A 25,776-nucleotide genomic window follows, 5' to 3' on the forward strand; every position below is an offset into this window, starting at 1 on the left:
AACCTGAGCAGCTGATCTTCCTAGAATCTGCACAGGTAAAGTAAGGTCTAGATCCAAGACTGCTCCGTTCACGCGATGGGATCCTACCGCCCGGCGAGTTATCCTACTCGAGCTGCTGCAAAATAAAACTAAACATCTTACTTCTTTGACTTTGCGCAAGTATTTGGCCTTCGAATGCCCGCATCCACCATTATCATCAAAAGACCACCACCACAAAACTATTTCACCAATATCAAATAATAACGAAACTTACAATAAATCATTACTTCCACAGATCTGGTGCGGGAACTCCACAACAGGCGCCCTAAAATCCAAAATGGTGGAAGGAGTGCACAGCCCCAACAAGATCCGAGTAATAGGGACTTTGAGCAACTCCAAAGAGTTCGCGGACGCGTGGCAGTGTCCGCTCGGGTCGCCCATGAACCCGGAACACAAGTGCGTGCTGTGGTGAAACTGTGATGGGGTGCCAAATGGGATCAACGGAGCGTGGTTTAGTGAAAAGGATCCAGGGACCTACGCTTATGTTTGTTGTTGTTGTTGTTGTCCTAAAGCACCCCAGAGGTGCAAAGGGCCTTCACAAGCTCGCGCCTCTCCTTCCTATCTTCAGCTCGTCCTCTGGCCTCGCTCCAGCTCAACCCGACCGCTCGTAACTCTCTTTGGACGGACCGTTGCCAAGAGTGTTATGAGACGCTTATGTTTATGATACATAAAATGTTTATCATATCATAGCTATCACCCTTCATTTGATTTAATAATAATAATTCAGCCTATATACGTCCCACTGCTGGGCACAGGCCTCCTCTCATGTGCGAGAGGGCTCGGGCTATAGTCCCCACGCTAGTCCAATGCGGATTGGGGACTTATTTCATTTGATTTACCATTAGTTAAGATAAGAAGAATTTATAAGCACAAAAAGAACATAAATCATTATACACAAATTAATATTTAAAGGAACAGAAAATTGTGCTAACACTCATCACTCAGTTTGATGTCACGAAGTGAGTCCCTAGGACTACGTGACGCTGATTTTCAGTGAAAAATTATGTGGAACTTGTTTTTCGATTTTGACTCTTATAATAATCAAGATATCGAAAAAAGTCAAACGAAGGGGCATGCATAGCTATGGTTAATATACATTGCGTAAAAATATTTTCTACAATGTACATATCCAGGGAGGAAAATGGGGACTACCTATGTTTGTATGGAAAAGAGGTCGTCCACTATCCTTTTAAAGGTTGACGTCTCTTTTTATCCCCTGGATCAAAACCATAACGAATTGTAAAAGTGAAGGATACGGTCAATATGGGTAAGTGTGGCTGGCCTTCACATTGGGGCCTGTTTACACGTCGATTAGAGTTTATTGTGAGTTCATATATTGGCTACTTGCTACTAACGCTTAGTGGCAAATGTATGAACACTACACACACAACTCGCAATAAACACAAATGAATGTGTAAAGTTTAGTTCCCGATTCACTGGACGCTTGTTTCGTCGGATTCCTGTTCCGTCGAATTCTTGCTTCGTCCGAAATCATGCAATAAAGTCAGCTAGGTAAAGAAAGCGTGTGGTTATATTTTATTTTTGTATGAATTATTATTTTATTGTTGTTGCACAAACTACAATTACCTAGAAATCGTTTCTATGAATAGCCACGATATTTCTATAGTTTTCTTTGATTTTCTGTAACTGAAACAAGAATCCGGCGAAATAAGAATCTGGCGAATCGGGAACTAATTTGTATAAACAGGGACAATGTAAAGGCTAGCCGCTCTTATCCGTATTGGATAAGTGCGGCTAGCCATTATTTATAACGCTTACCTTTTGTCGTTTTATAGATAAATGAAAAAGCGACAATGAACTGGATCCGTTTACTAAACTTTCGCCGTATTGACCTTGTCGTTTTATAGATAAATGAAAAAGCGACTGAATGAACTGGATCAGTTTACTAAACTTTCGCTTATAATTCTTAAGTTACCGGGAAGTTACCGCCTTAAGCTAACACGTATACCTAAGTTATGTAGGTTGAAGTCATTTGTACTTATTTTAGGCTATTGTTTTAGTTTTATTATGAAAGTGGGTGGGGTACCTATGGAATCTTGGCCGAAGTACATTCACTGACTTTAATTGTGGTAGGGTTCACTTTACATTGGACATTTCATACCGTTAGTATTGACAACCAAGTTAGCTTGAACCCTTAATGGCTTAGCAATTGAAGTCCGTGACCTATCTTTTGTAACTCAGGAATTTGATACGCCGCGATAATTTAGTTTTTACTCGGCGTATCGGCCAAGACAAACAAATGTGAAAGTTGCGGGAAGTTTCAAAAAGTTGTAGAAGTTCTTGGAAATTTCATAAGAAATTAAGGAAACTTTTATTTTGAATATAATTTTTTTTTGAATCCTATACAAAAATATGCGAAGTTTCCGAAATGTGTACATGTGAAAATTCTGCAATAAAAAAAATTTTCGAAGTGACATCTGTAGACGAGACTATATGTGAGATGTTCTGAGAGAATGATTTAATGTAGGTACACGGTGTTTTTTTAAAGTCCATTTTTTCGGGGTATGACTAGGTACATTTAAGGAAACTGAGTAGTAGAGTTAATTTAGAAAAAAATGTATTTTGGTTTTATTTTTTCATACAAAAGTAATTACAATAAATTACTGATTCTCTCCAAAATGGAGTGAATTACAATACCAGTTTCTTCGAAAAGTTACCTTATTTAAGCTCAGGAATGCACCCTTGAAATTAACGGACTAAAAAAAACACCGTGTAGAAATTGTAGAATATATGAATGTGATAATGTTTTATAAGAACCAATAGTTTTAAGATTTAGATTGGCACAAATTCTAAGGCTGGAAATATTTTTAAAATGAGATTGTAGTATGTATTCGACATTTTAGGGATTTTTAATAAGGATGATGATATGATGATAATGATTTGTAAAAGATTCGAGTCGTGTTAAAAGATTTTATACAAAAAAATACCAATATTCATAGCTTCAGATTCAAAATATGTTACCAAAACAATAGTGTAGTGTGTATTTTTGACCTTGAACCCTTTGAACGTCACGCCTATCGTGCGCGACGCGTCATCCTGAACCTTGTCACAATGCACGAAGGTTGGTATTGGGTTGTAGCCGTGCGGTCAGTTAACAACTTTGGCGCCCAAAGGGTTATGGATATTTGCTGGATTGCTGGATGAATTCGAATCAAAAAACTTTTAATTTGACATGGATATATTGGTCAAATAGGCCTTAACCAAATTCAGTATTATTAAACAAGTAGTTTAGTGAAGAGTCCAATTGTTGTGGTTCTTTTTTACTAAACTAAGGTGTATTGGGATAACAATGTAAAACGGGTCATTTTCAAAATAACGAATATCTACTAAACTGGAAGCCTTTTCCGATATAGCAACTAGGGAATGTAATAATCGGTTTCGGTTACGGTTATGCCCGAAAAATAACGGATATTGGTGATGGTTATTTTAGACAAGGAATGATAAATTTACAATATATAAAAAAAAAACGAAAAAAATGTACAGAAAAAGACAAAGAAAAAAGAAGGGAGTGTGTTTTAAAATAAAACACGCAAAATAGAGTAAAACTAAAAATGTGACCTTGGACGTGATACAATATTCAATTAAAATATTTCATAAGGGAAGTAAATTTGGTATATTTTCGTTATTAAAGAACTCGGATGACAAAGATTATAGTCACATGCATCACAACAAAAAAGGCAGGATTTGTACTCATGAGAAGATCGATTCATAGAATTTAAGTTATATTAATTTGTAATAACCGATTATTTCGGCTACGGTTATAACCGTATTGCATTCCCTAATAGCAACAGCAAGAGGCTTTGACACGCCTTAGAGTAGCGTTAGTGTTGCGAAAGTATGAACTGATTACTGGTTTAGTAGATATTATACTACATATTAGTGAATTTTAAAATTATCCAGTATTCGAACTTACCCCAATACACCTTACTTATATTATTTATAATTAACAAATACCATGCATTTGAATGACAATGACTATTTATTAAACAAAATAAAGACAAAGTTTCTTACATACAGTTTTATTTTTTCCTCACATATGTAAACTCATACACCGGGGCGTTCAGCTTGGATCCTTTCTTTACCCGCTTAGGCTTGATTTTGCCGGCCCCTTGCAGATGTTTCTTGATTTCCATTTTTTGTTGAATCACTGTTAGTTCTTTCTCCCTGTCTATCCTTTTAGACAGCTCTTTGTATACCTTTTCTTTGTTTTTCTTTAATTTCACAATTGCCTGAAAAAATAATGGTGGCTTTAGTTTGATTCAGTCTTGGCATAAAGATGAAAAAGGAATTTATTTTCATGACAGAGGTATGTTTACGTTTTTTTTTTGGCGTTAGAAAGAAAGTATGAATGTGATTTTGATGCGTATTTTTATTGAAAAATACTTTTGAAAAATAAGTCACAGCAGTTGTTTTCAATCAAAAAGTACCACTTCGTTGCTTACCATAAGGACGAAATTTGCTTGTATCTCTATACGAGTAACCTGTCAAAGGAGTATATGCCGGCAAACACCCATTGACGAATCAATCGCGACATGGAAATGGAGATGGATAGGACATACTATTCGAAGAGGGGAAACGAATAGTGCTACCATAGCTTTCGCGTGGAAACCGCCGTACGGAAGCCGTGGCTCCGGGCGTCCTGTGCACTCTTGGCAATGCTCCGTCCTACGAGCGGTCGAGTTGAGCTGGAGCGAGCCCAGAAGGCGAGCTGAAAATAGGAAGGCGTGGCTCGAGCTTGTGAAGGCCCTTTGCATGTCTGGGGTGCTTTAGGACAACAACAACAGTAACCTGTCAAAGCGTCCTTATGACAAGCGTCAATATGGTACCTTTTGATTGAAAATGAGGCATGAGTTTAAATAAAGTTTCTATAAATTGTGATATCGACATATATAATAATAGCATAGCAGTAATAAAAAATAAATTAATTAGACACTTCATGGGTGACAATAATTCTGGCGCAGGCTCGGTGCATTGTTGAATATGTACTCACAGGATTTAACTACTTTTTCTTTTTTTAATTTATTTTTTGTAAAAATGAATCATATATATATATATATAGATCTGTTCTTATGCTGTAGGAACTTGTATGTGTAAATTAAGATGGGCAAAAACTTTTTATAATTTATTGTATTTTTATAAGTGAGAACCTGTAATTGGCTCTGTAATTCTATTGGAAGTTCTAGATATATATAGCGCTGTTGGTTTTCCATATACTAAAATAAAATAAAACAACAATAACATATACATTCTTTTGGTTCAATAAATAGTTACTATTTTTTAAAAGTGTTAACCTTTTTCTAATGCTCTACTCGGTTTTATAAAACTCAAGAGCTTAAAAACTTGCCAGCCTGTAAGTCCCAAGTCAAATCCTTTATTGAGTGTTTTTTAAGAGGAACTTAGACATTTAAAATAACACTTGCACACTCTGTCCTATTAAAGAATATACCAACTCTTGTATACCAACCAATCTACCAACTACCAACCAACCTGCCATCTATACAACTACTAATATTACCAACCAACTATACGACTACTAGTATACCAAGATTACCAACCTCCTCATCCACATCAGGCAGCTGTATTTTATCCAAGTCCGCCAGCCGGGGCCGGTTGGTCTTACGACCAAGCAATGCCGGGTGCGTGTCCAGCCGCTTGGCCAAATCAAAGTCTTTCTCTTCGTCGGAGTCTACGAAGAATGTGTGCGTGTTGTTTGTGGCCTCGGCTATGTCGGTCATGTGGAGTTCAGACTGGAAAAGAAAAAGGTGTTTTTAAAATTTGAGTAAAATCTAATAAAAATAAATATGTTGATTGATACAAACATTTTTAGGTTTGACTGTAATGGAGCAATTTTAAAATTGTTCAACAATTTTACTTCAACTACTAACTACTAGTACCAACTAGTAGCTAATATAACAATATTTACAGTCTGGTCTAAAAATCATATATTAATCCAATTAATTAAAGGTATATGACAAATGACAAAGAAGCTAATAAATGCAAAAGGGAGAATCAACTTTTTAGCGTCACTCGTTGTCATGGTTACGATTAGTTGTCCAGGGGACAAAAGTTCATTGAAATACTGATTTTATGGTACTTAAATGTATCAAACTTGCGTTTTTGTGGTCGTTATAACCAATGTCCATAATGGGCCCCCTACTAAGCATGTTAATAGAACGGCATACAACGTCTCTTCAAACAAACTGTGCCACTGTTGTCCCTTGGACAACGGGACAGGATAACAAAACAAAAAAAGTTGATTCACCCAAAAACAAAACATTGCTGAAGATATTGTTGAAGCACAGTGACATGTTGTTGTCCTAAAGCACCCCAGAGGTGCAAAGGGCCTTCACAAGCTCGCGCTACGCCTTCCTATCTTCAGCTCATCTTCTGGCCTCGCTCCAGCTCATCCCGACCGCTCATACGACCGGTCACAGTAGTGACATAGCATGAACTAATCTAGCAGGGCAGTCGCATCTGCGAGGCCCTTATCTTTCAATGTGTATTCCCAAGGTAGCAAAAAGGGTTGGCTTCCTCGAGGCACAGGCCCCTTTACTCTCCCTACTCCACTGTTGGAGAATTGTTTTGTTGATTTCTTTTCCCATACTATATCTACCTAGATGTATAGATACTTAAGCATTTTTACCCTCTCATTAGTTACAATAAATCAAGTTTAGAAACCAGACACGTTTACTCTCATATTTGAACCTTTTTCCGTAAAAAACAAGCGTACCTGCAAACGGGCAATCCTGCGACTCTCCATTGTGCGTTTCATGTTGATGTACTTGATATCTTGACTCTGCATCAGCTTCTCCTGCTCAGCCGTGTGCTCCTCCTCCTTCTTCAGCTCATGGTGCTCCTACCAATCAATATATTGTTTAATTTTAAATATAAACAGGATTATAGGTAATGATTTTAGATTAGGTATACAACAACACAACAAAGCCGGCAGTACAAAAAACTTTGTAACACTTATATTTTTAGACTTTATTTACTATACACACTCGTCGGTTTAGGGTGCTCTTGACCTGGCCTTTCTTCAGGATTTCCCCGATTTGATCAGTGAAAGTCCGCCGAGGTCTACCCCTTCCAGCTCCCTCTTCTACTTCTCCCTTATACACTCTCTTTGTTAACCTTCATTCACTCATTCTTTCCACATGTCCAAACCATCTCAACAAACCAACGAGCGTGTATGAGGAATGTCATGAAAGTGAAGGAAGCGAAAGAGGTATGTCAGGATCGTAGCAAGTGGAAATGCGTGGTCTTTACCCCTTCGGGAAATAGGCGTGATTATATGTATGTATGTATGTATGTATGTTATTTACTATATTTAGGCTGTATTTGCGCGTTTCACGGTACAAAACAGTAGCAATGACTCTTAGATCAGAAAATTGTTATTAAAATAACCTCATGAAACTAGTCACAAAATTAAACGTAAACTCACCCCATTTTTGATCCTAGAGTTGATCATATGAAAGTAGAACTCATCAGGATTCTTATCCAACGTCCTTTTTCGGAGTAATTTAAGTGTTTTGCCCTTGTCATGATAATCTTTAGCTCGCTTTTTGTAGTCGGTTTTCTTCTCGAGAAGACCTAGGTGCTTCCTAGCTTCCGGCTGATGGCGCTCTCTGTGGGTCTTCTGGTGGGCCTTGGAAGCCTTTTTCCAAGATGACATGTTAATTACTGTGTTATTTTTAAATGCAAATCCAAATCATGAAAAACAAACACCACGATACACGTGTGCCGTGGAGCAAAGAGCATATAATCACTACGTTTCCGTGGAGTTGACAATTTCATCTGTCAAAGTCAAACGCCAAAACGTCACTCAGCCTCTTTACGGTCCGAATTGTATAAAAAGATCAAGCAAAACTCGTTCTGCTAGGATTATTGCACACGGTGCGTAAGAAGTATACGCAGGCTACTTATAAAAAACACCCTTATTCGGACTGAAATATGGTCAAATCTTTATACCCGCTTATCGCCAAAGAGTATTGTAATATATAGGACACTTATCGTTTATTCCTTTTTTCTTTATACTATGTTTTATATAATGCGTATAAGTTACGCAAGAGCCTCAACTTGCATAAGGTGCTCATCAAAGAGTAGTATAATATATATATATATATATATATATATATATATATATAGGACACCCTGTGCCTATTTGCTGATAAATGTTTTATGTTTTGACTTCCTACAAAAACCGAAGTTCGACAGCGATTCAGGGACGAATTATGCTGTCCCTTTCTATTGTATGTCCCAAATGTAATAAGTGTCTGTGTATGTGTTTGTAATGTATGTCGTGTAATGTGTATCCCTTTCGGCCAAAATTCAAGCCATTATCTTATCTGTGGTCGTGCACGTATAGAGACGTCAAGTTGTGCCAACCCTAATAATTGCTCGTCATGCTGAGCCGAACGGAGCCGAGAAAAGCCGAAAAGAGGAGTGTCGCCCCTTTCGCACTGCATACCTTGGCAACATTTACGCAACTGCAGCGCTTACCAAGGCATTTTCAGTGCTTTTTTTTATTGGTATTCAGGACAGATTTTTGTATCTACAGTAAGGAGTGCTTCGACTTAAGTGTTCCTTAGTATTTGAGATAGAAATCAAGGGGATAAATCTTAATAAATTAAGAGTCCGAAGGAAGCTCGACCGATTTTCACCTTCCCATAGAAACGAAGTTGCTTTCTCAATTTAAAACTACGTGTTGGATTGTAATGAAAGTTTGCACATACAATATATGAGGTATATCGATGCCTGTAATTAGTTTATAAAACAAAAGAAATAGAGCAAAAAAAAGTTTTGTATGAGAAATATATGAAATTGTTAACCTAGGTATTAAGCATAGATATTAAGAGTTGATTTGGTTTGCTAAGTCACACTTAAGGGTGACATTTTCAATTGTAACAAAAAAAATACTATTTTCAATAAAGATTTAAAAAAAAGTTTTGTATGATAAACATAAATTGCTGTATTTTTTTAACTGTGGTATTCGGATACGATAGTTAAAAACATACAGCAAAGCTACATAAAATTATTACAGGCGTAGACCTATATTTCTTTTCTACCTTAAAAAAATAAAAACACAAGGTAAATTGTTCATTCAGTTTATTAGTCGTGTCAAAACTTATTCAACAAAATACATTAAACAATAAATAGTCGAGTTGTACAGTGTTGTACGCGCTGGGGCTTTGGCCCCTTAGGAGAGCGTTGCCCCCTAAGAGGGGCGTTGCCCCACTTGTTCCTTCATACATATAAAAATAGATTCCTTAAGTTAAATTCGCTAGCCTAGAAGGAGAATGTTCAATAAATGCATAGTTTAGAGTTATGATATGAAACTATACTGAGAGCACCATTTCAATATCGCTATCATGTAAATAGCGAGCCATCGATAAGTCTTATATCGTGCGCAACTTCATGTTTTCTTATAAAATTCAACATACATTATAGACAAGAAGTCGTACTTTTTTCTGTCGCTCTAAAAATCGTCGAACTCTCCCACTTTTTTAGAGTTTGGAATATAATTATTTATTCTTCCCTTTAATTTAAATAAATAGAATAACCTCTTTCAAACCTAATATGATAAAAAAAGGTTTAAACCATTGTTCGAACAGCCTTGGTTAAGAAGATCTCAGTGATTTCACATAAGAGGGACCTCTTGCCCCGATAGTGTTTCTCCGCCTAATCTTAGCGGTCATACAGAAAGAAAAATCGAAGTACGAAAAGAGTATATAAATATTGGAACATGTTTTTCTTCCATTATGATCGAAAAGCTCGTAATCATGACGAATCATTTATAAATTCCAAATTCTAAAAAAGAGGGGGTAACGATTTTTCACGACGCATATATTTACAGTTAATTACAGCGTGCACACACACGCAATCACACATGTACATCATACACACACGCTCAGTGTACATAATACATATCTTACAATAATACTTACTTAAATATATTTGTTTAATTGTTTACACACTCAGGAACGGTCGTAAATGTTTTAACGTAACATTCAACGGAAGTCTATTGATCGCTAAAATTTATAGTTTAATACAAAACGGTTCAGTAAAAATATTTAAAACGGTAATGAGCCTTACGCTAGCTAGAATAAGGTGCTTTCTGCACTGACACAAATGATACACAATGTACAGTCGAGTTTTAAGAGTCTCGCGAACCTTAAAGCTCCCATACAATCAATGTTAGGCTCTCACTTTAAAAGTACCGCCAAGGTATTAAATATCGACACGTACAAAGTGCCAAAAGTATTTACACACGACCTTATTGCCTATACATTAAAGTAGTGTATACATATTTTTGGCACTTTCTCCGTGTCGATATTTAATACCTTGACTGTACAAATTGAAATAACATGAAATGGCATGAACATTTAAGTAATATATGTATATCTAATGGTCCCTCATTGGCTGGTATAAAATGTTATATGTTATATAACATCGTGTGATACAGACAACAATAAAACACTATCAATACTATCATGCTGTCTCTGTCACACAATGTTATATTACATTTTATAACAGACAATGTGGAACCATAAGTCTGGTGTTTAGAATACAATACTAATGTTCGAAACTTAGGTTAGTACAGGGAATAGGTTGCCATTAAATTAATAGATACATTCATTATCATTACTATTCTAGATTTAAGTTGCTGTAAAAAATAATGTAAATAAATATCACTCCCAGTCTTAAGTTCAAAGGAATACAATGTTATTTAAGCTGCCGTAAAATAACAATGGAACTACTGTAGGCGCTCGGTAATCCGGCAACTGAAATTTGTCCCACCTGAGTCATTAATTGCCAGATTGCTGGGCGTGCCGGATTACCGAGCGTCTACTGTATTTCAAAGTTAAGCTGCCGTGGCAACTACTTTAGTTCCAAGGTCAGTTGTAGTGGACCTTAAATCATTACGAATATATCGTCAAAGATTAATTGAATAAGATGCCTAAAATCTAAGACAATTTTGTGCTTCGAATTTGACAAGTAAACGAGATGGCGCTGTACAGCTACATACTTTTTGCGGTAATTCTGACGTTTGACAATTCAGTGACCGCAAAACATTTGGCGCAGTACAGCGCCATCTGTTTTGAATGTCAAACTAAGGGGCACGTTTTTATCTTAGACTTTACCTCTCTATTACAATTTTTTATATTTTTAAATTTTTACAATCAATTATCTTTGATATCGTGAAGGTTTCTTAAGTAATCAGTGCAAAAAGACACGTTTATGCCCGAAGGGCAAAATGCCATGAACATCACACATCATTACATCTTCCTAAATTTAGTTAGGTATTGTAAATATTGTGCGGAGTTTCTTATTATATTGTGTCTTTATTTCAATTATTAGGTCAGCATTTTTTCATTATTATTCACAACCGAAAATATTCTTAGCATTAAATTATGTAAACAAAATATGGCACTAATCCTGAGTCAACATAAAATAATTTTACTTTGTCCTCCCAATAGGTCGACATAGAGCAAGCCGCCTCGCTCGGTGAATGCCGCGCGAAGCACCTCGGTCCGTAAAATGCCTCGCGCAGCATTTTGGCCGCGCGTGCTTAAATGTTGCGCGCGGATATTTCCTCACGAGGCGGATCTTTTTGTGTAAATTCGATCGGTATCTTAGTGAGAATAATAACGGTAAAATGCTTGAATATAGCTTTTACTTGTAGTCCTACGACTAAGTTCAGGCAGGTGTAACAAGGCGATGTCACATAGTCTTTCTACAAAATGTGAGACTGTACGCAGCAAAAGTCCACCGGAGACCAAATTTTAATGTCGATATTTATAAACTGACTCTGACAGACGTATGTTTGTTTGATGTTTGTATAAGAGCGTTTTCACATTTCCGATCCGATATCGGTAATCGGATACAAGTAAAATGTATAAACATATGTTTTTTCAGAAAAGGCGAACTTCATGCCACAGGGCACTCTCTAACCTTTCCCGATCATTTCAGACATGATGGACCTGCGACAGCTGTCGGACCGATAATTTTTGTTTGTGTACGTATATGTGTAGGCATAATGTTTGCTATAGTGTGCCGCGGCCCGACATTGTGGATGTATGATTCTGTATACGATATCGAATCGGACAATGCGAAAACGCTCTTAAAAGACAACCAAACGGAACGAGTCGCCTCGCGAGGAAAATGCTGCAACCCTGCGTTGCGTCGATGCCGCGCACGCGCGCTCACTACTCCACCAGCTGGTATTGCCTCGCTCGGCTCGCGCTGCCCGCTAGGGGCGCGGACACGTGTACAGTACCGGGGGCGGGGGCGGGGGCGGGGGCGGCTAGCGGCCGCGCGGCCGGCGTCACACGTCGGTGTGGCGCGCGGGCGGCGGCGGCGCGTCGTCGTCGCTCTCCTCGATCTCGCACAGGTGCGCCGACACGTCCGAGCACGAGCCGCCGCCGAGCAGCGAGTGCCGTTCCTCTATAATGAAAAAAACAATTTTGTTGGGACTATTTACATATTCATTCCTGTAGACCGCGAGCCGGGAACAAATTTCCATGACCGATCGCCTCTCGGGCAATAAGTCGGATAGTGGTTAACGGCTATGTATGATGAGCCCTCGTGGACAGTCAAGTGTAAAAATATGGGTGTACACATCTTACTCAAAAATATGTCCCATAGCATCTTATTCCAGTGTAATAAGAGCGTAGTACCATATTTATGAGACAATTTATTCGATACATGTTTTTGCACTTGACTGGACGTTAGATACCGCTCCGTTGGTGGGTTGAGGAATGGCAGCCACCGAAAGTTGTAAAAAATACCCGCGTTTAGTGTTCACGCAGTTGAGACGGATGTGTATACATATATTATTTAGTTGCCTCGCGCGGCCGCAGACATGGATAACGAAAAGTGTCGTACTTTAATTAAATTATACCACTCTAAACTGTTTCCATTGAACAGTAAATGTAGTGATTATCGCAACAAATTATTAAGAATTACATTATGGAACGATATTAGTGCAGCAATGAGCCTGCCTGTAAACTGGTCGATCGTCGGATCGCTTGCCCCGCGCGGTTCTAGATGGTGCCAAAAATGCCTCACGAGCTAAAATACAGATTTGCCGCCGTCGAACAATAGACACGGCTTTATGGTAAGCGTGAAGTGGGTAAACTTAGCGAGCATGGTAATGAGATCCTGACGTACTGTCGTTAACTGATGAAAGGAGACTGGGGTGGCAACTCTGTTATAGGTAAAAAACTTAAGTAAGTCACCTGTTGTATGTAGTTGTGACGTGTTCGAATAGACATTTGTTTTGTTTGTGTGTGTCTTTTAAACATGTATTGTCTATTCGAACACGTCACAACTACATACATCAGGTGACTTACTTAAGTTTTTTACCTATATATCATCAGTGTTATGGTAAGTGTGAAGTCGGTAAACTTATCGAGCATGGTAATGAGATCCTGACGCACTGTCGTTAACCGATGAGGGGAGACTGGGGTGGTAACTCTGTTATATTATCAGTGTTATGGTAAGTGTGAAGTCGGTAAACTTACCGAGCATGGTAATGAGATCCTGACGCACTGTCGTTTCACGATGAGGGAAGACTGGGTTGGCAACTCTGTTATATCGTCAGCGTTATGGTAAGTGTGAAGTCGGTAAACTTACCGAGCATGGTAATGAGATCCTGAGGCACTGTTGTTTCACGATGAAGGGAGACTGGGGTGGCAACTCTGTTATATCGTCAACGTTATGGTAAGTGTGAAGTCGGTAAACTTACCGAGCATGGTAATGAGACTGGCGGCGTCTGGATCCCGACGTACTCTCGTTTCACGTCTAGGAGAGACTGGGGATGATGGTGCCTCCGTTGTATCATCTGCGCAAGGCGGTAGATACGTATCTGGATGGAGTAGGTATGATGATGCTGTGAAATAAAATAAAAGTGCTAAATAAAAATATGCAAAATAAAAATGGACTTGTATCTAAGCGAAAAAAATATTTAATAAGCTTATTTTCGTGTGTTTCTTAATTTCTTGTATTTGTTATGATATAATTTTTGTTTGTTCGTGGTAGATTCCCAAGTGTGGAGTCAGTAGGTCGGAAGTCGCGAGAATCAGTTAGTAGACCGCGGGCCAGGAGCAAATATTGTCAGTCATCGCCTCCCGGCACTTTGTCACGTGTGTATGTGTGTGTGTGTGTGTGTGTGTGTGTGTTTGCGAGATATTTTGTCAGATGATAGTTTAGATGCTATCATAAATTCAAAAAAAAACAGTCAACTGTTTATATCGCGGTGGAAAAACCGTCAGTTGATGCCATGAACATGTAAAAAATACGCGAACATGTAAATAATTATGTCCGCAAAGTATGCGTAATGTGTAAATTACTTAACCGTTTGGAACGCCTGATGGAATGCTACAGTCAAGGTATTAAATATCGACACGGACAAAGTGCCAAAAATATGTATACACTGCTTTAATGTATAGGCAATGAGGTCGTGTTTATATATTTTTGGCACTTTGTCCGTGTCGATATTATTTACCTTGACTGTACATGAAAAGTGTATTTTTTCATTACTATCTTAAAAAGGTAAAGCGCTTATTTTTTTATGTGCATGCGATCAGCTGTCGATTGTACCACCGCGATACAACCGATTTTTTTTATTAACAACAGCATCTGAAATATCATCTGACAAATGGTAATCAAATGGGAGGAGAAGACTATTTTTTTTTACGTGACATGACGTGCCATTCGTCAATCCACCAACGGAGCGGCAGCTGACGTCCACGAGGGTTTATCGTACATAGCCGTTAACTACTATACGAGTTTTCGTCCGGGAGGCGATCGGTCATGGAAATCTGTTCCCGGCTCGCGGTCTATAGAAAGAAAGAGAAAGACTTACCATCAGTAAAGTGGTGCGGGTCGTGATCCATGTCCAAGTCGTCCGGCGCCGAGTCCGTGTCGAAGGGCGCGGGGGGCGGCGGGTGCGGCGCGGGGGGCGCGCGGGGCGCGTGGGGGGCGCGGGGGGCGCGCCGGCCGGCCGGCGGGGAGGGCAGCGAGGGCAGGGAGGGGAGGGAGGGCAGCGAGGGGGGGCTCGGCTCGGACGAGTCGGGCCGCTCCGACCCGGCCACCTGCGGGTTACAACAATTTACTAATCATTAAAATGTATAGGTTGTCAACAACTTTGTCATAAGAAAAAAGCGTGAAATTCAAATTTTCTATGGATATAATGCCTATATTTTTTTAAATTTGCAGCTTTCTTCTACTGTTGGAAGTATTTTGATAGATTGAGATATAGTTAGCATTTAGAAATAAATAATTGGAAACAACTACTTTTTTTATTCAATTCCTGTATACGAATTGTATACAGAAATTGAAACTGAATTTCATTCTGTGACTACACCAATTTCATGAGTACTCAGTGTACTTAAAAACACCCGGCAAGTTTCTTCGGATAAACTCAGAAAAAGAAATATACACATTATTTTCATATTCATAACCGTCTTGACGTAATCCGATCTATTTGCAGGACTTTAATATATTAGACAACCTGTACCCATACGTCAAACATTCTAGGCCGACCTTTTTTTGAAATAATTCGATAAAAAGAAAGGCGTTTATAACGCAATCAAGTCACTTTGAATTTAAAAATACCATTTGGAATCAACACTGACCCATACAAAATATATACCTACATATCCTAAGGTTTTTGTTTACACAATAGCTTTATGCCCACCTCAGAGATAACTAGGCAGGCCTTCTTTCAAATTAATTCAATAAAATGAAAGTCACAGCCTTCATAACGCCATCAAGTCTTTTCGACTTTAAGACGCTTTTTAGAAAAGGCATTTTTTTTAGCTAGATCTCCTTTTTAGGGTTCCGTAGGAACCCTTATAGTTTCGCCATGTCCGTCTGTCTGTCTGTCTGTCCGAAGCTTTGCTCCGTTGTCGTTAGTGCTAGAAAGCTGTAATTTGGCATGGATATATAAATCAATAAAGCCGACAAAGTCGTACAATAAAATCTAAAAATTTAATTTTTTTTAGGGTACCTCCCCTACACGTAAAGTGGGGGTGAACATTTTTTTTTGCTTCAACTCTACAGTGTGGGATATCGTTGGAAAGGTCTTTTTAAACTAATAGGGGTCTTCAACAAACATTTTTTGATAAAGTGAATATTTTCGGAGATAATCGCTCCGAAAGAAAAAAAAATGTCCCCCCCCCCCTCTAACTTTTGAACCATGGGTCCATTAAATATGAAAAAAATCGTGGAAGTAGAGCTTAAGAAAGACATTAAATGAAAACTATAGCGGACATGATCAGTTTAGCAGTTTTTGAGTTATCGCAAAAAGTTTCCCCTTCATAGTAAAAAGGTACCCACAGTTCATCCCTTGGTTAACAATCTACCATACTTTAAGCTCCAGCTTAGCTTATTGTGACGGAAGAGTAACTACGGAGCCCTACTCTGAGCATGGCCCGACATGCTCTTTGCCGGTTTTTATTATCTTGAAAATAACTGTACTTACCTCCGAGATGCCGGGCAAGCCCTGCCCGCCGCACCAGTCGGAGCAGTCCCAGTGGTAGCCGCCGACCAGCGCGCCGGCGCCGTCGCCGCCCGCTCCGCCCCCTCCGCCCACTCCGCCCACTCCGCCCAGCGCCGGCGGGCGGCGCGCGCCCACCGGGGACGTCGCGCGGAGGCGGTTCTTGCAGCCTTTTAGGTCTGATAAAAACGATTCAAATTAAAAATTTTTTTGTATTTACAAGATTTTATTTTAGTATTTTATACATTCGTGATATGATAGAGAGCTTTTCAGTCGAGTACCGTGTTTTAGCAACGGAAGAGTTGCCAAAGTGAGGTACGAGATTGAAAAGCTTGATTATATCACTATTGTATACAATACTTTTACTACGAGTCAATAAAAATAATACTTTGAACTAATTAAATTATATAGGTACACAACCCATAAGTATACAGTTATTTAAGATACGCGAGCAGCCGCGATACCTTCATACTCGTACGCGCCCCGGCCGCCGGGACCCGGCGGGGTGGTCAACGACACCTTCTCGTAACTCATGACGCCCTGGTACTTGCTCCTCGCTAAATTCAATTTTTAGACAGTTTTTTCTCGATTTTGGCCACCGTAGCCTATGAAGCCTAACAAGCAATTAGCGCTTTTGGTTAGCGGTTTTCGTAGCATATGGATGTTGCTATATTAAGGGTATTATATGTGCGTTTATGACTTATGAAGCAAATTGTTTCTAGTATACGACCTAAAATAAATAATTAATTTGAGCTATCGTTTTGTTTCGTCATCTTGACCGCGGCGAGCTGTGATTGGTCCATTTCATTATAGTTGACTAAACCGTTTCGAAATGAAGTTGAGTTGGGAGCCCATACATGAAAAGTACCCAATTACAGTTTGGTATACGAAATCTTAATTCAACCATTACAGTCGACGAGTAAAAAATATTTTCTTATTTGGCAATAAGTTGTTTAGGTCTAATATGCAACTAAAAGATTCTAGCGGAATAGTACATTACTATAGAGGCCGGGAAACGTAGGGTTGCAGACCAAGTAGATATATACGGCTGAGCGTAGCGAAGCCGGTTAGAGATACGCGGCCGGCAACCCCGTTTCTCGCCGAGATATGTATAGTGCTTTTCTCAAACTTGCAATTAAAACAAAAAAGATGTAGTCAATTTCTTTTGTGGCGACCTACTCGGCTCGCCACTCTACCAGCGGTGTACAACCTTACGCGCGTAAGTCCGCGCGCCTGCGCGATGCGCCACCGCCGTTGCTTAGCAACGAATATGCACAACAGATTACCGTATCAAGCTAACTGATGGTAGAAGCTAGTTGATGGTTGGATGCCAAGACGTTGTGTCACAATTTGACGTTAAAAAACAAAAGAAGGTTGCTTTGCAGTCCTAGTTGTGTAAGGCTGTATGAAATTCCTTTACATATCATTTTCACTCATCGCACCTGATATGTAGTATTTCCGGACCTAATTTGACGTAAGTCACGTCATCATTTCATAGCAAGTTTGAGAAAAATCAATTATTATGGCAGCTTATCTAGATAGGAAATAGTAAAAGATACAGTTGCCGTAACAGAGCAGAACTAATCCATTACTATAAATATTAATTAACCGTTCAAATATATTCTAGCTACTTATTTACTTTTCGACATGTTTTTAAAACGTCGTCCACCAAAACATACACTACGATAATCTTTTTTTTTGTATAAGTACTGCCCATAGGAAATAATATGGAACGCTCAATTGTTTCTTGCATAGGAAATATACTGCGTAGGACTTTATGATTTGAAAATCTTACTTATTTATTTATTGTCTTAGGGCGGTAAATATAACTTACCATTATAGATCTTATTGTCGACGAAGGAGTGTAAATGCATCTGCTCCGACCACGGTTTGCGTTCAGCGGGCTCGACGTTGAGGTTCCTTCTTATGTCCGGCGGCAAGCCTTCTAGTTCATCGCCTGCTGAACCTGTAAAAAAAAATATTGTAAATTGCATGTTTAAATTGTAATGTACTGGACTGGTCCTAATCATTCTTGGAATTAGACTGCAGAAAAGACCCCGGGATTGCTTAGCGAACTGCGGCAAGAAAAAGGGTCCGGGGGATTTTGGGCGCTTTAAAATATACAATGATTGATTGAGACAGTTATCAGTAGTCATGCCCTACGTTATCCTACATTACCACGTCATAATCGGTATACATAGTGCTTAAACAGTTCGCATATTATCTTTAGAAATATTTTAAAATGTTCCTCAAAAAAACGTCCTTAAAATGTTGATTTTCACAACAGAATGCTATGTTGGAGTGCAATTAGTTTTTTTTTATGGGAGAAGAGGCAAACGAGCAGACGGATCACCTGATGGTAAGCGATTACCGCCGCCCATGGACACCTGCAACACCAGATGGACCTTTTCTTGAAGGTTTGAAGGTCGTATTTTTAGGTTAGGTCACGTCAATATTTTTTACCTATTGTTTAAATAGTAAATATGCTGTTTACATCTACTTCTGATGCTGTTTTCTCTCTGTATTGTTTTTATTGGGGTGTGCAATCAATAGTATTTGTATTGTAAATAAGTATCCATATTGTAACATGGAAATTCAGTTACGGAACCTTTCTGTTTGTGATTCAACATTCGACTCTAATTCGCAACAATTTTATAATTAAATAGATAGATAGATAGATAGATAAACCATTTATTCGCTTGCCACAATACACACAACTAAACAAAAAAAAAAAATACAAACAATAGCAACACCAAAATAAAAATTAAATAAAGAGCAAAAAGCATCAATAAAAGGTAATGTGTGCTGTGTGCGTTGCAGCAAAACAAAAGGGTTCTGGCTCAGTAATACGCTCCACTCTTTCGGGTGAAGCACTGATAATTCTGCTAGAACCCATATCACGAACGATTCACGATGTAACAAAAAAAAACATATATATACATAAATATTTAGTAGCATGCCTATAAATATAAATAGTTCAGACTTTAAAGCCCATCCTTTCGCTATTAGAATTAGTTAATAGTGTGAACTTACCATAAGATCGCAGCGTGTCCAAATTATTAAGCGTAGCAGTAGCACTAGCGCAGGACGCCGGTCGCGCCGCCGCCAAATTAGACATTTTTGTCCGCGGCGGCGCTTTGGCGCTATTCAGCGGCGCGCTCTCCGCACTACGATGACTCGTCCTTCTCCTTAGCAACGCCAGTGGCAGTAGCGCGAGCAGTAGTAACAGCAGTAGCGCGGCGGCGGCGGCGGCGAGCGGCCATTTTGATTCGACGGCCCAGCGCCACGCGTCGCGTAACGAGCGTGTGTTCGTCGCGCCGATGCCGCCCGCCATTACGGCGTCGGAATATAGGGGGTTGCCGCAGTTCATGCCTGTGAAATTATCATAGATTAGAATATATATATATATATATTTTTAATACTACTACTTTGGTGGCAAACAAGCATACGGCCTGCCTGATGGTAAGCAGTCTCCGTAGCCTATGTACACCTGCAACTCGAGAGGAGTTACATGCGCGTTGCCGACCCTAACCCCACCCCCCTCGTTGAGCTCTGGCAACCTTACTCACCGGCAGGAACACAACACTATGAGTAGGGTCAAGTGTTATTTGGCTGCTGTTTTCTGTAAGGTGGAGGTACTTCCCCAGTTGGGCTCTGCTCTAGATCTGGAATGACATCTGCTGTGCCCTACCACACAAGGCGATATGACATTCACATTGCCCATACCTCTCTTTTGGACGTAGTTTAAGGACATACCCGGGTCCTTGAGTGTTCTTGAGTGTAATGGGTTAAAAAAATAACAATTAAGTACCAAAATGGCAGCACTGATGTTATGTACAGCTGCAAAAGTGCATGGCTACTTCATGTATTCTATATACACCGTGTTTTTATTGAATGCTGTGCTTCGGGGTATGAGTCTCCTTCTTCCTCGCGTTGTCCCGGCATTTTGCCACGGCCCATGGGAGCCTGGGGTCCGCTTGCCAACTAATCCCAAGATTTGGCGTAGGCACTAGTTTTTACGAAAGCGACTGCCATCTGACCTTCCAACCCAGTAAGAGAGTAAGTACGTTTAAGGAAACTAAATGGTATAGGTAATTTAAAAAAAAACCTTAGTAATATAAGTTAATCAGTACCTGGGCGACCGAGCTTTGCTCGGTTATAACTATTTATTGTAATATGGTGGTGTATAGGTGATAATCTAAACTACATTTTTTTACTAAATTAAACTTGTCTAAAACAATAAAAATTAAAAAATTATATATAAACTTGAACATATAAAAAGAAAACAAAAGTTAGTCACCGGGCGAGATTCGAACCCGTAACACTCGTTTAGCAGTCCGCGTCTTAACCCACTGGACAAGACGGACAGTGGCCGGCAACACGAAATTAGCGACCATATTCTGCGTCGAAAGAAAAACGCATGAAAACTCGAAAACACGCGTTTTCCCAAACATAAGACTAATCTAGATAGATTGTATACCCCCAAAAACCCCCATATACCAAATTTCAGCGAAATCGTTAGAGCCGTTTCTGAGATCACAGAAATATATATATACAAGAATTGCTCGTTTAAAGGTATAAGATATAATTTAGTGCCTCATTTCGCCGTTAAACGTAAGTTTGACGAACCTAATATAAGTTTAAAATGTGTACCATTAAAACAAATTTAAAAAACCCAGCGTAGTTAAGTACATACCAGTCTTATCCGGAGGACACAGGCACCTGAAGGAGCCCGGCTCGTTAAGGCACGTGGCCCCGTTGAGGCACGGCTCGCCCGCGCACTCGTCGGCGTCGTACTCACACCGCGGCCCGTAGTAGCCCAGGCAGCGGCAAGACGGGCCCCATTCACCCTTCCAATAGAAGGTTCAAGTTACAATTTGTAAGTTCTAAGTGTAATTTTAAAGAAACAGGGAGATTATGCAACACATAATATGCAAAGATATTGCAAGATTGCAACAAAAAGTCAAAAGACTTAATTTATTTTATATATAGTCAACAATAAATAAATAAATAAATATTATAGGACATTATTACACAAATTGACTAAGTCCCACAGTAAGCTCGTTAAGGCTTGTGTTGAGGGTACTTAGACAACGATATATATAATATATAAATATGTATAAATACTTAAGTCCGAAGTTTGACGACCGGTTTGGCCTAGTCGGTAGTGATTCTGCCTACGAAGCTGATGGTCCCGGGTTCAAATCCTGGTAAGGGCATTTATTCGTGTGATGAGCATGGATATTTGTTCCTGAGTCATGGGTGTTTTTTATGTATTTAAGTATTTATAAATATTTATATATTATATATATCGTTGTCCAAGTATCCTCAACACAAGCCTTATTGAGCTTACTGTGGGACTTAGTCAATTTGTGTAATAATGTCCTATAATATTTATTTATTTATTTATTTAAGTACATAGAAAACACCCATGACTCAGGAACAAATATCCATGCTCATTACACGAATAAATGCCCTTACCAGGATTTGAACCCGGGACCATCAGCTTCGTAGGCAGGCTCACTACCCACTAGGCCAAACCGGTCGTCAACATATTACATATTTTTGAGTAAGATGTGTACACTTGCGTTCGCCTACTTAGGAAACAGACCTTCTGGTTTACTTTTAAGAATCCTTTTGTACAAGTTTTGCTTATGAAATTAGTTTTAAGAATTCTTTTGTACAAGTTTGTTTATGAATTAAATTTACTTTTTACTTTGTGGATCTACTTGGGAATGTCCTCACCTCTTCACACGCCCCTCCATGCTAGCACACCGGCGCTCCTTTCGCTCCGCCCCAGCTCACATCTAGCCCCGCGCCACACGCGCACACGAAGGGGAGCGCCGAGCCTGCCGGCGCCGCGCTGCATATTCCCCCTAGTAGGTAAGCTTGCGTCATCTACTTGGAAATGTCCTCACCTCTTCACACGCCCCTCCGTGCTGGCACACGGGCGCGCCCTCCGCGCCGCACCAGCGCCCCAGCTCGCACCTGGCCCCCCGCAGCCCCGCGCCGCACGCGCACACGAAGGGGAGCGCCGAGCCTGCCGGCGCCGCGCTGCATATTCCCCCTAGTAGGTAAGCTTGCGTCATCTACTTGGAAATGTCCTCACCTCTTCACACGCCCCTCCGTGCTGGCACACGGGCGCGCCCTCCGCGCCGCACCAGCGCCCCAGCTCGCACCTGGCCCCCCGCAGCCCCGCGCCGCACGCGCACACGAAGGGGAGCGCCGAGCCTGCCGGCGCCGCGCTGCATATTCCCCCTAGTAGGTAAGCTTGCGTCATCTACTTGGAAATGTCCTCACCTCTTCACACGCCCCTCCGTGCTGGCACACGGGCGCGCCCTCCGCGCCGCACCAGCGCCCCAGCTCGCACCTGGCCCCCCGCAGCCCCGCGCCGCACGCGCACACGAAGGGGAGCGCCGAGCCTGCCGGCGCCGCGCTGCATATTCCCCCTAGTAGGTAAGCTTGCGTCATCTACTTGGAAATGTCCTCACCTCTTCACACGCCCCTCCGTGCTGGCACACGGGCGCGCCCTCCGCGCCGCACCAGCGCCCCAGCTCGCACCTGGCCCCCCGCAGCCCCGCGCCGCACGCGCACACGAAGGGGAGCGCCGAGCCTGCCGGCGCCGCGCTGCATATTCCCCCTAGTAGGTAAGCTTGCGTCATCTACTTGGAAATGTCCTCACCTCTTCACACGCCCCTCCGTGCTGGCACACGGGCGCGCCCTCCGCGCCGCACCAGCGCCCCAGCTCGCACCTGGCCCCCCGCAGCCCCGCGCCGCACGCGCACACGAAGGGGAGCGCCGAGCCTGCCGGCGCCGCGCTGCATATTCCCCCTAGTAGGTAAGCTTGCGTCATCTACTTGGAAATGTCCTCACCTCTTCACACGCCCCTCCGTGCTGGCACACGGGCGCGCCCTCCGCGCCGCACCAGCGCCCCAGCTCGCACCTGGCCCCCCGCAGCCCCGCGCCGCACGCGCACACGAAGGGGAGCGCCGAGCCTGCCGGCGCCGCGCTGCATATTCCCCCTAGTAGGTAAGCTTGCGTCATCTACTTGGAAATGTCCTCACCTCTTCACACGCCCCTCCGTGCTGGCACACGGGCGCGCCCTCCGCGCCGCACCAGCGCCCCAGCTCGCACCTGGCCCCCCGCAGCCCCGCGCCGCACGCGCACACGAAGGGGAGCGCCGAGCCTGCCGGCGCCGCGCTGCATATTCCCCCTAGTAGGTAAGCTTGCGTCATCTACTTGGAAATGTCCTCACCTCTTCACACGCCCCTCCGTGCTGGCACACGGGCGCGCCCTCCGCGCCGCACCAGCGCCCCAGCTCGCACCTGGCCCCCCGCAGCCCCGCGCCGCACGCGCACACGAAGGGGAGCGCCGAGCCTGCCGGCGCCGCGCTGCATATTCCCCCTAGTAGGTAAGCTTGCGTCATCTACTTGGAAATGTCCTCACCTCTTCACACGCCCCTCCGTGCTGGCACACGGGCGCGCCCTCCGCGCCGCACCAGCGCCCCAGCTCGCACCTGGCCCCCCGCAGCCCCGCGCCGCACGCGCACACGAAGGGGAGCGCCGAGCCTGCCGGCGCCGCGCTGCATATTCCCCCTAGTAGGTAAGCTTGCGTCATCTACTTGGAAATGTCCTCACCTCTTCACACGCCCCTCCGTGCTGGCACACGGGCGCGCCCTCCGCGCCGCACCAGCGCCCCAGCTCGCACCTGGCCCCCCGCAGCCCCGCGCCGCACGCGCACACGAAGGGGAGCGCCGAGCCTGCCGGCGCCGCGCTGCATATTCCCCCTAGTAGGTAAGCTTGCGTCATCTACTTGGAAATGTCCTCACCTCTTCACACGCCCCTCCGTGCTGGCACACGGGCGCGCCCTCCGCGCCGCACCAGCGCCCCAGCTCGCACCTGGCCCCCCGCAGCCCCGCGCCGCACGCGCACACGAAGGGGAGCGCCGAGCCTGCCGGCGCCGCGCTGCATATTCCCCCTAGTAGGTAAGCTTGCGTCATCTACTTGGAAATGTCCTCACCTCTTCACACGCCCCTCCGTGCTGGCACACGGGCGCGCCCTCCGCGCCGCACCAGCGCCCCAGCTCGCACCTGGCCCCCCGCAGCCCCGCGCCGCACGCGCACACGAAGGGGAGCGCCGAGCCTGCCGGCGCCGCGCTGCATATTCCCCCTAGTAGGTAAGCTTGCGTCATCTACTTGGAAATGTCCTCACCTCTTCACACGCCCCTCCGTGCTGGCACACGGGCGCGCCCTCCGCGCCGCACCAGCGCCCCAGCTCGCACCTGGCCCCCCGCAGCCCCGCGCCGCACGCGCACACGAAGGGGAGCGCCGAGCCTGCCGGCGCCGCGCTGCATATTCCCCCTAGTAGGTAAGCTTGCGTCATCTACTTGGAAATGTCCTCACCTCTTCACACGCCCCTCCGTGCTGGCACACGGGCGCGCCCTCCGCGCCGCACCAGCGCCCCAGCTCGCACCTGGCCCCCCGCAGCCCCGCGCCGCACGCGCACACGAAGGGGAGCGCCGAGCCTGCCGGCGCCGCGCTGCATATTCCCCCTAGTAGGTAAGCTTGCGTCATCTACTTGGAAATGTCCTCACCTCTTCACACGCCCCTCCGTGCTGGCACACGGGCGCGCCCTCCGCGCCGCACCAGCGCCCCAGCTCGCACCTGGCCCCCCGCAGCCCCGCGCCGCACGCGCACACGAAGGGGAGCGCCGAGCCTGCCGGCGCCGCGCTGCATATTCCCCCTAGTAGGTAAGCTTGCGTCATCTACTTGGAAATGTCCTCACCTCTTCACACGCCCCTCCGTGCTGGCACACGGGCGCGCCCTCCGCGCCGCACCAGCGCCCCAGCTCGCACCTGGCCCCCCGCAGCCCCGCGCCGCACGCGCACACGAAGGGGAGCGCCGAGCCTGCCGGCGCCGCGCTGCATATTCCCCCTAGTAGGTAAGCTTGCGTCATCTACTTGGAAATGTCCTCACCTCTTCACACGCCCCTCCGTGCTGGCACACGGGCGCGCCCTCCGCGCCGCACCAGCGCCCCAGCTCGCACCTGGCCCCCCGCAGCCCCGCGCCGCACGCGCACACGAAGGGGAGCGCCGAGCCTGCCGGCGCCGCGCTGCATATTCCCCCTAGTAGGTAAGCTTGCGTCATCTACTTGGAAATGTCCTCACCTCTTCACACGCCCCTCCGTGCTGGCACACGGGCGCGCCCTCCGCGCCGC

At 43.4% G+C, this 25,776-nt stretch overlaps 3 protein-coding genes across 3 annotated transcripts in view; 1 reads left to right on the forward strand and 2 right to left on the reverse strand.

Annotated features, from left to right (window-relative positions):
- The window catches only part of LOC133517368 (neprilysin-4-like), a 103,703-nt gene extending 100,134 nt beyond the window's left edge, over positions 1-3,569 (forward strand). The window contains exon 18 of the mRNA XM_061850666.1: positions 275-3,569. Within this exon, the coding sequence (XP_061706650.1) occupies positions 275-451 (177 nt within the window). The 3' untranslated portion in view covers positions 452-3,569. The remainder of the gene's footprint in view (positions 1-274) is intronic.
- A 451-nt stretch (positions 3,570-4,020) lies between these two features.
- LOC133517367 (probable U3 small nucleolar RNA-associated protein 11) lies at positions 4,021-7,833 on the reverse strand. The gene is made up of 4 exons (XM_061850665.1): positions 7,502-7,833; positions 6,791-6,916; positions 5,616-5,807; positions 4,021-4,289 (listed from the first exon to the last, which is right to left on the reverse strand). Exons 1-4 carry the CDS (start codon positions 7,730-7,732, stop codon positions 4,080-4,082), a joined length of 759 nt encoding a protein of 252 aa, XP_061706649.1. The 5' UTR covers positions 7,733-7,833; the 3' UTR covers positions 4,021-4,079.
- Positions 7,834-9,148: 1,315 nt separating this feature from the next.
- LOC133517361 (fat-like cadherin-related tumor suppressor homolog) overlaps positions 9,149-25,776 on the reverse strand; it is a 210,370-nt gene continuing 193,742 nt past the window's right edge. Inside the window, exons 46-52 of the mRNA XM_061850657.1 lie at positions 21,258-21,411; positions 19,595-19,933; positions 18,396-18,527; positions 16,547-16,740; positions 14,927-15,155; positions 13,808-13,951; positions 9,149-12,504 (exon numbers count right to left, since the gene is read on the reverse strand). Coding sequence (XP_061706641.1) covers positions 12,386-12,504; positions 13,808-13,951; positions 14,927-15,155; positions 16,547-16,740; positions 18,396-18,527; positions 19,595-19,933; positions 21,258-21,411 — 1,311 coding nt within the window. The 3' untranslated portion in view covers positions 9,149-12,385. The remainder of the gene's footprint in view (positions 12,505-13,807; positions 13,952-14,926; positions 15,156-16,546; positions 16,741-18,395; positions 18,528-19,594; positions 19,934-21,257; positions 21,412-25,776) is intronic.

The sequence above is a fragment of the Cydia pomonella genome, chromosome 4 (assembly GCF_033807575.1).
Source record: "Cydia pomonella isolate Wapato2018A chromosome 4, ilCydPomo1, whole genome shotgun sequence".
NCBI lineage: Eukaryota > Metazoa > Arthropoda > Insecta > Lepidoptera > Tortricidae > Cydia > Cydia pomonella.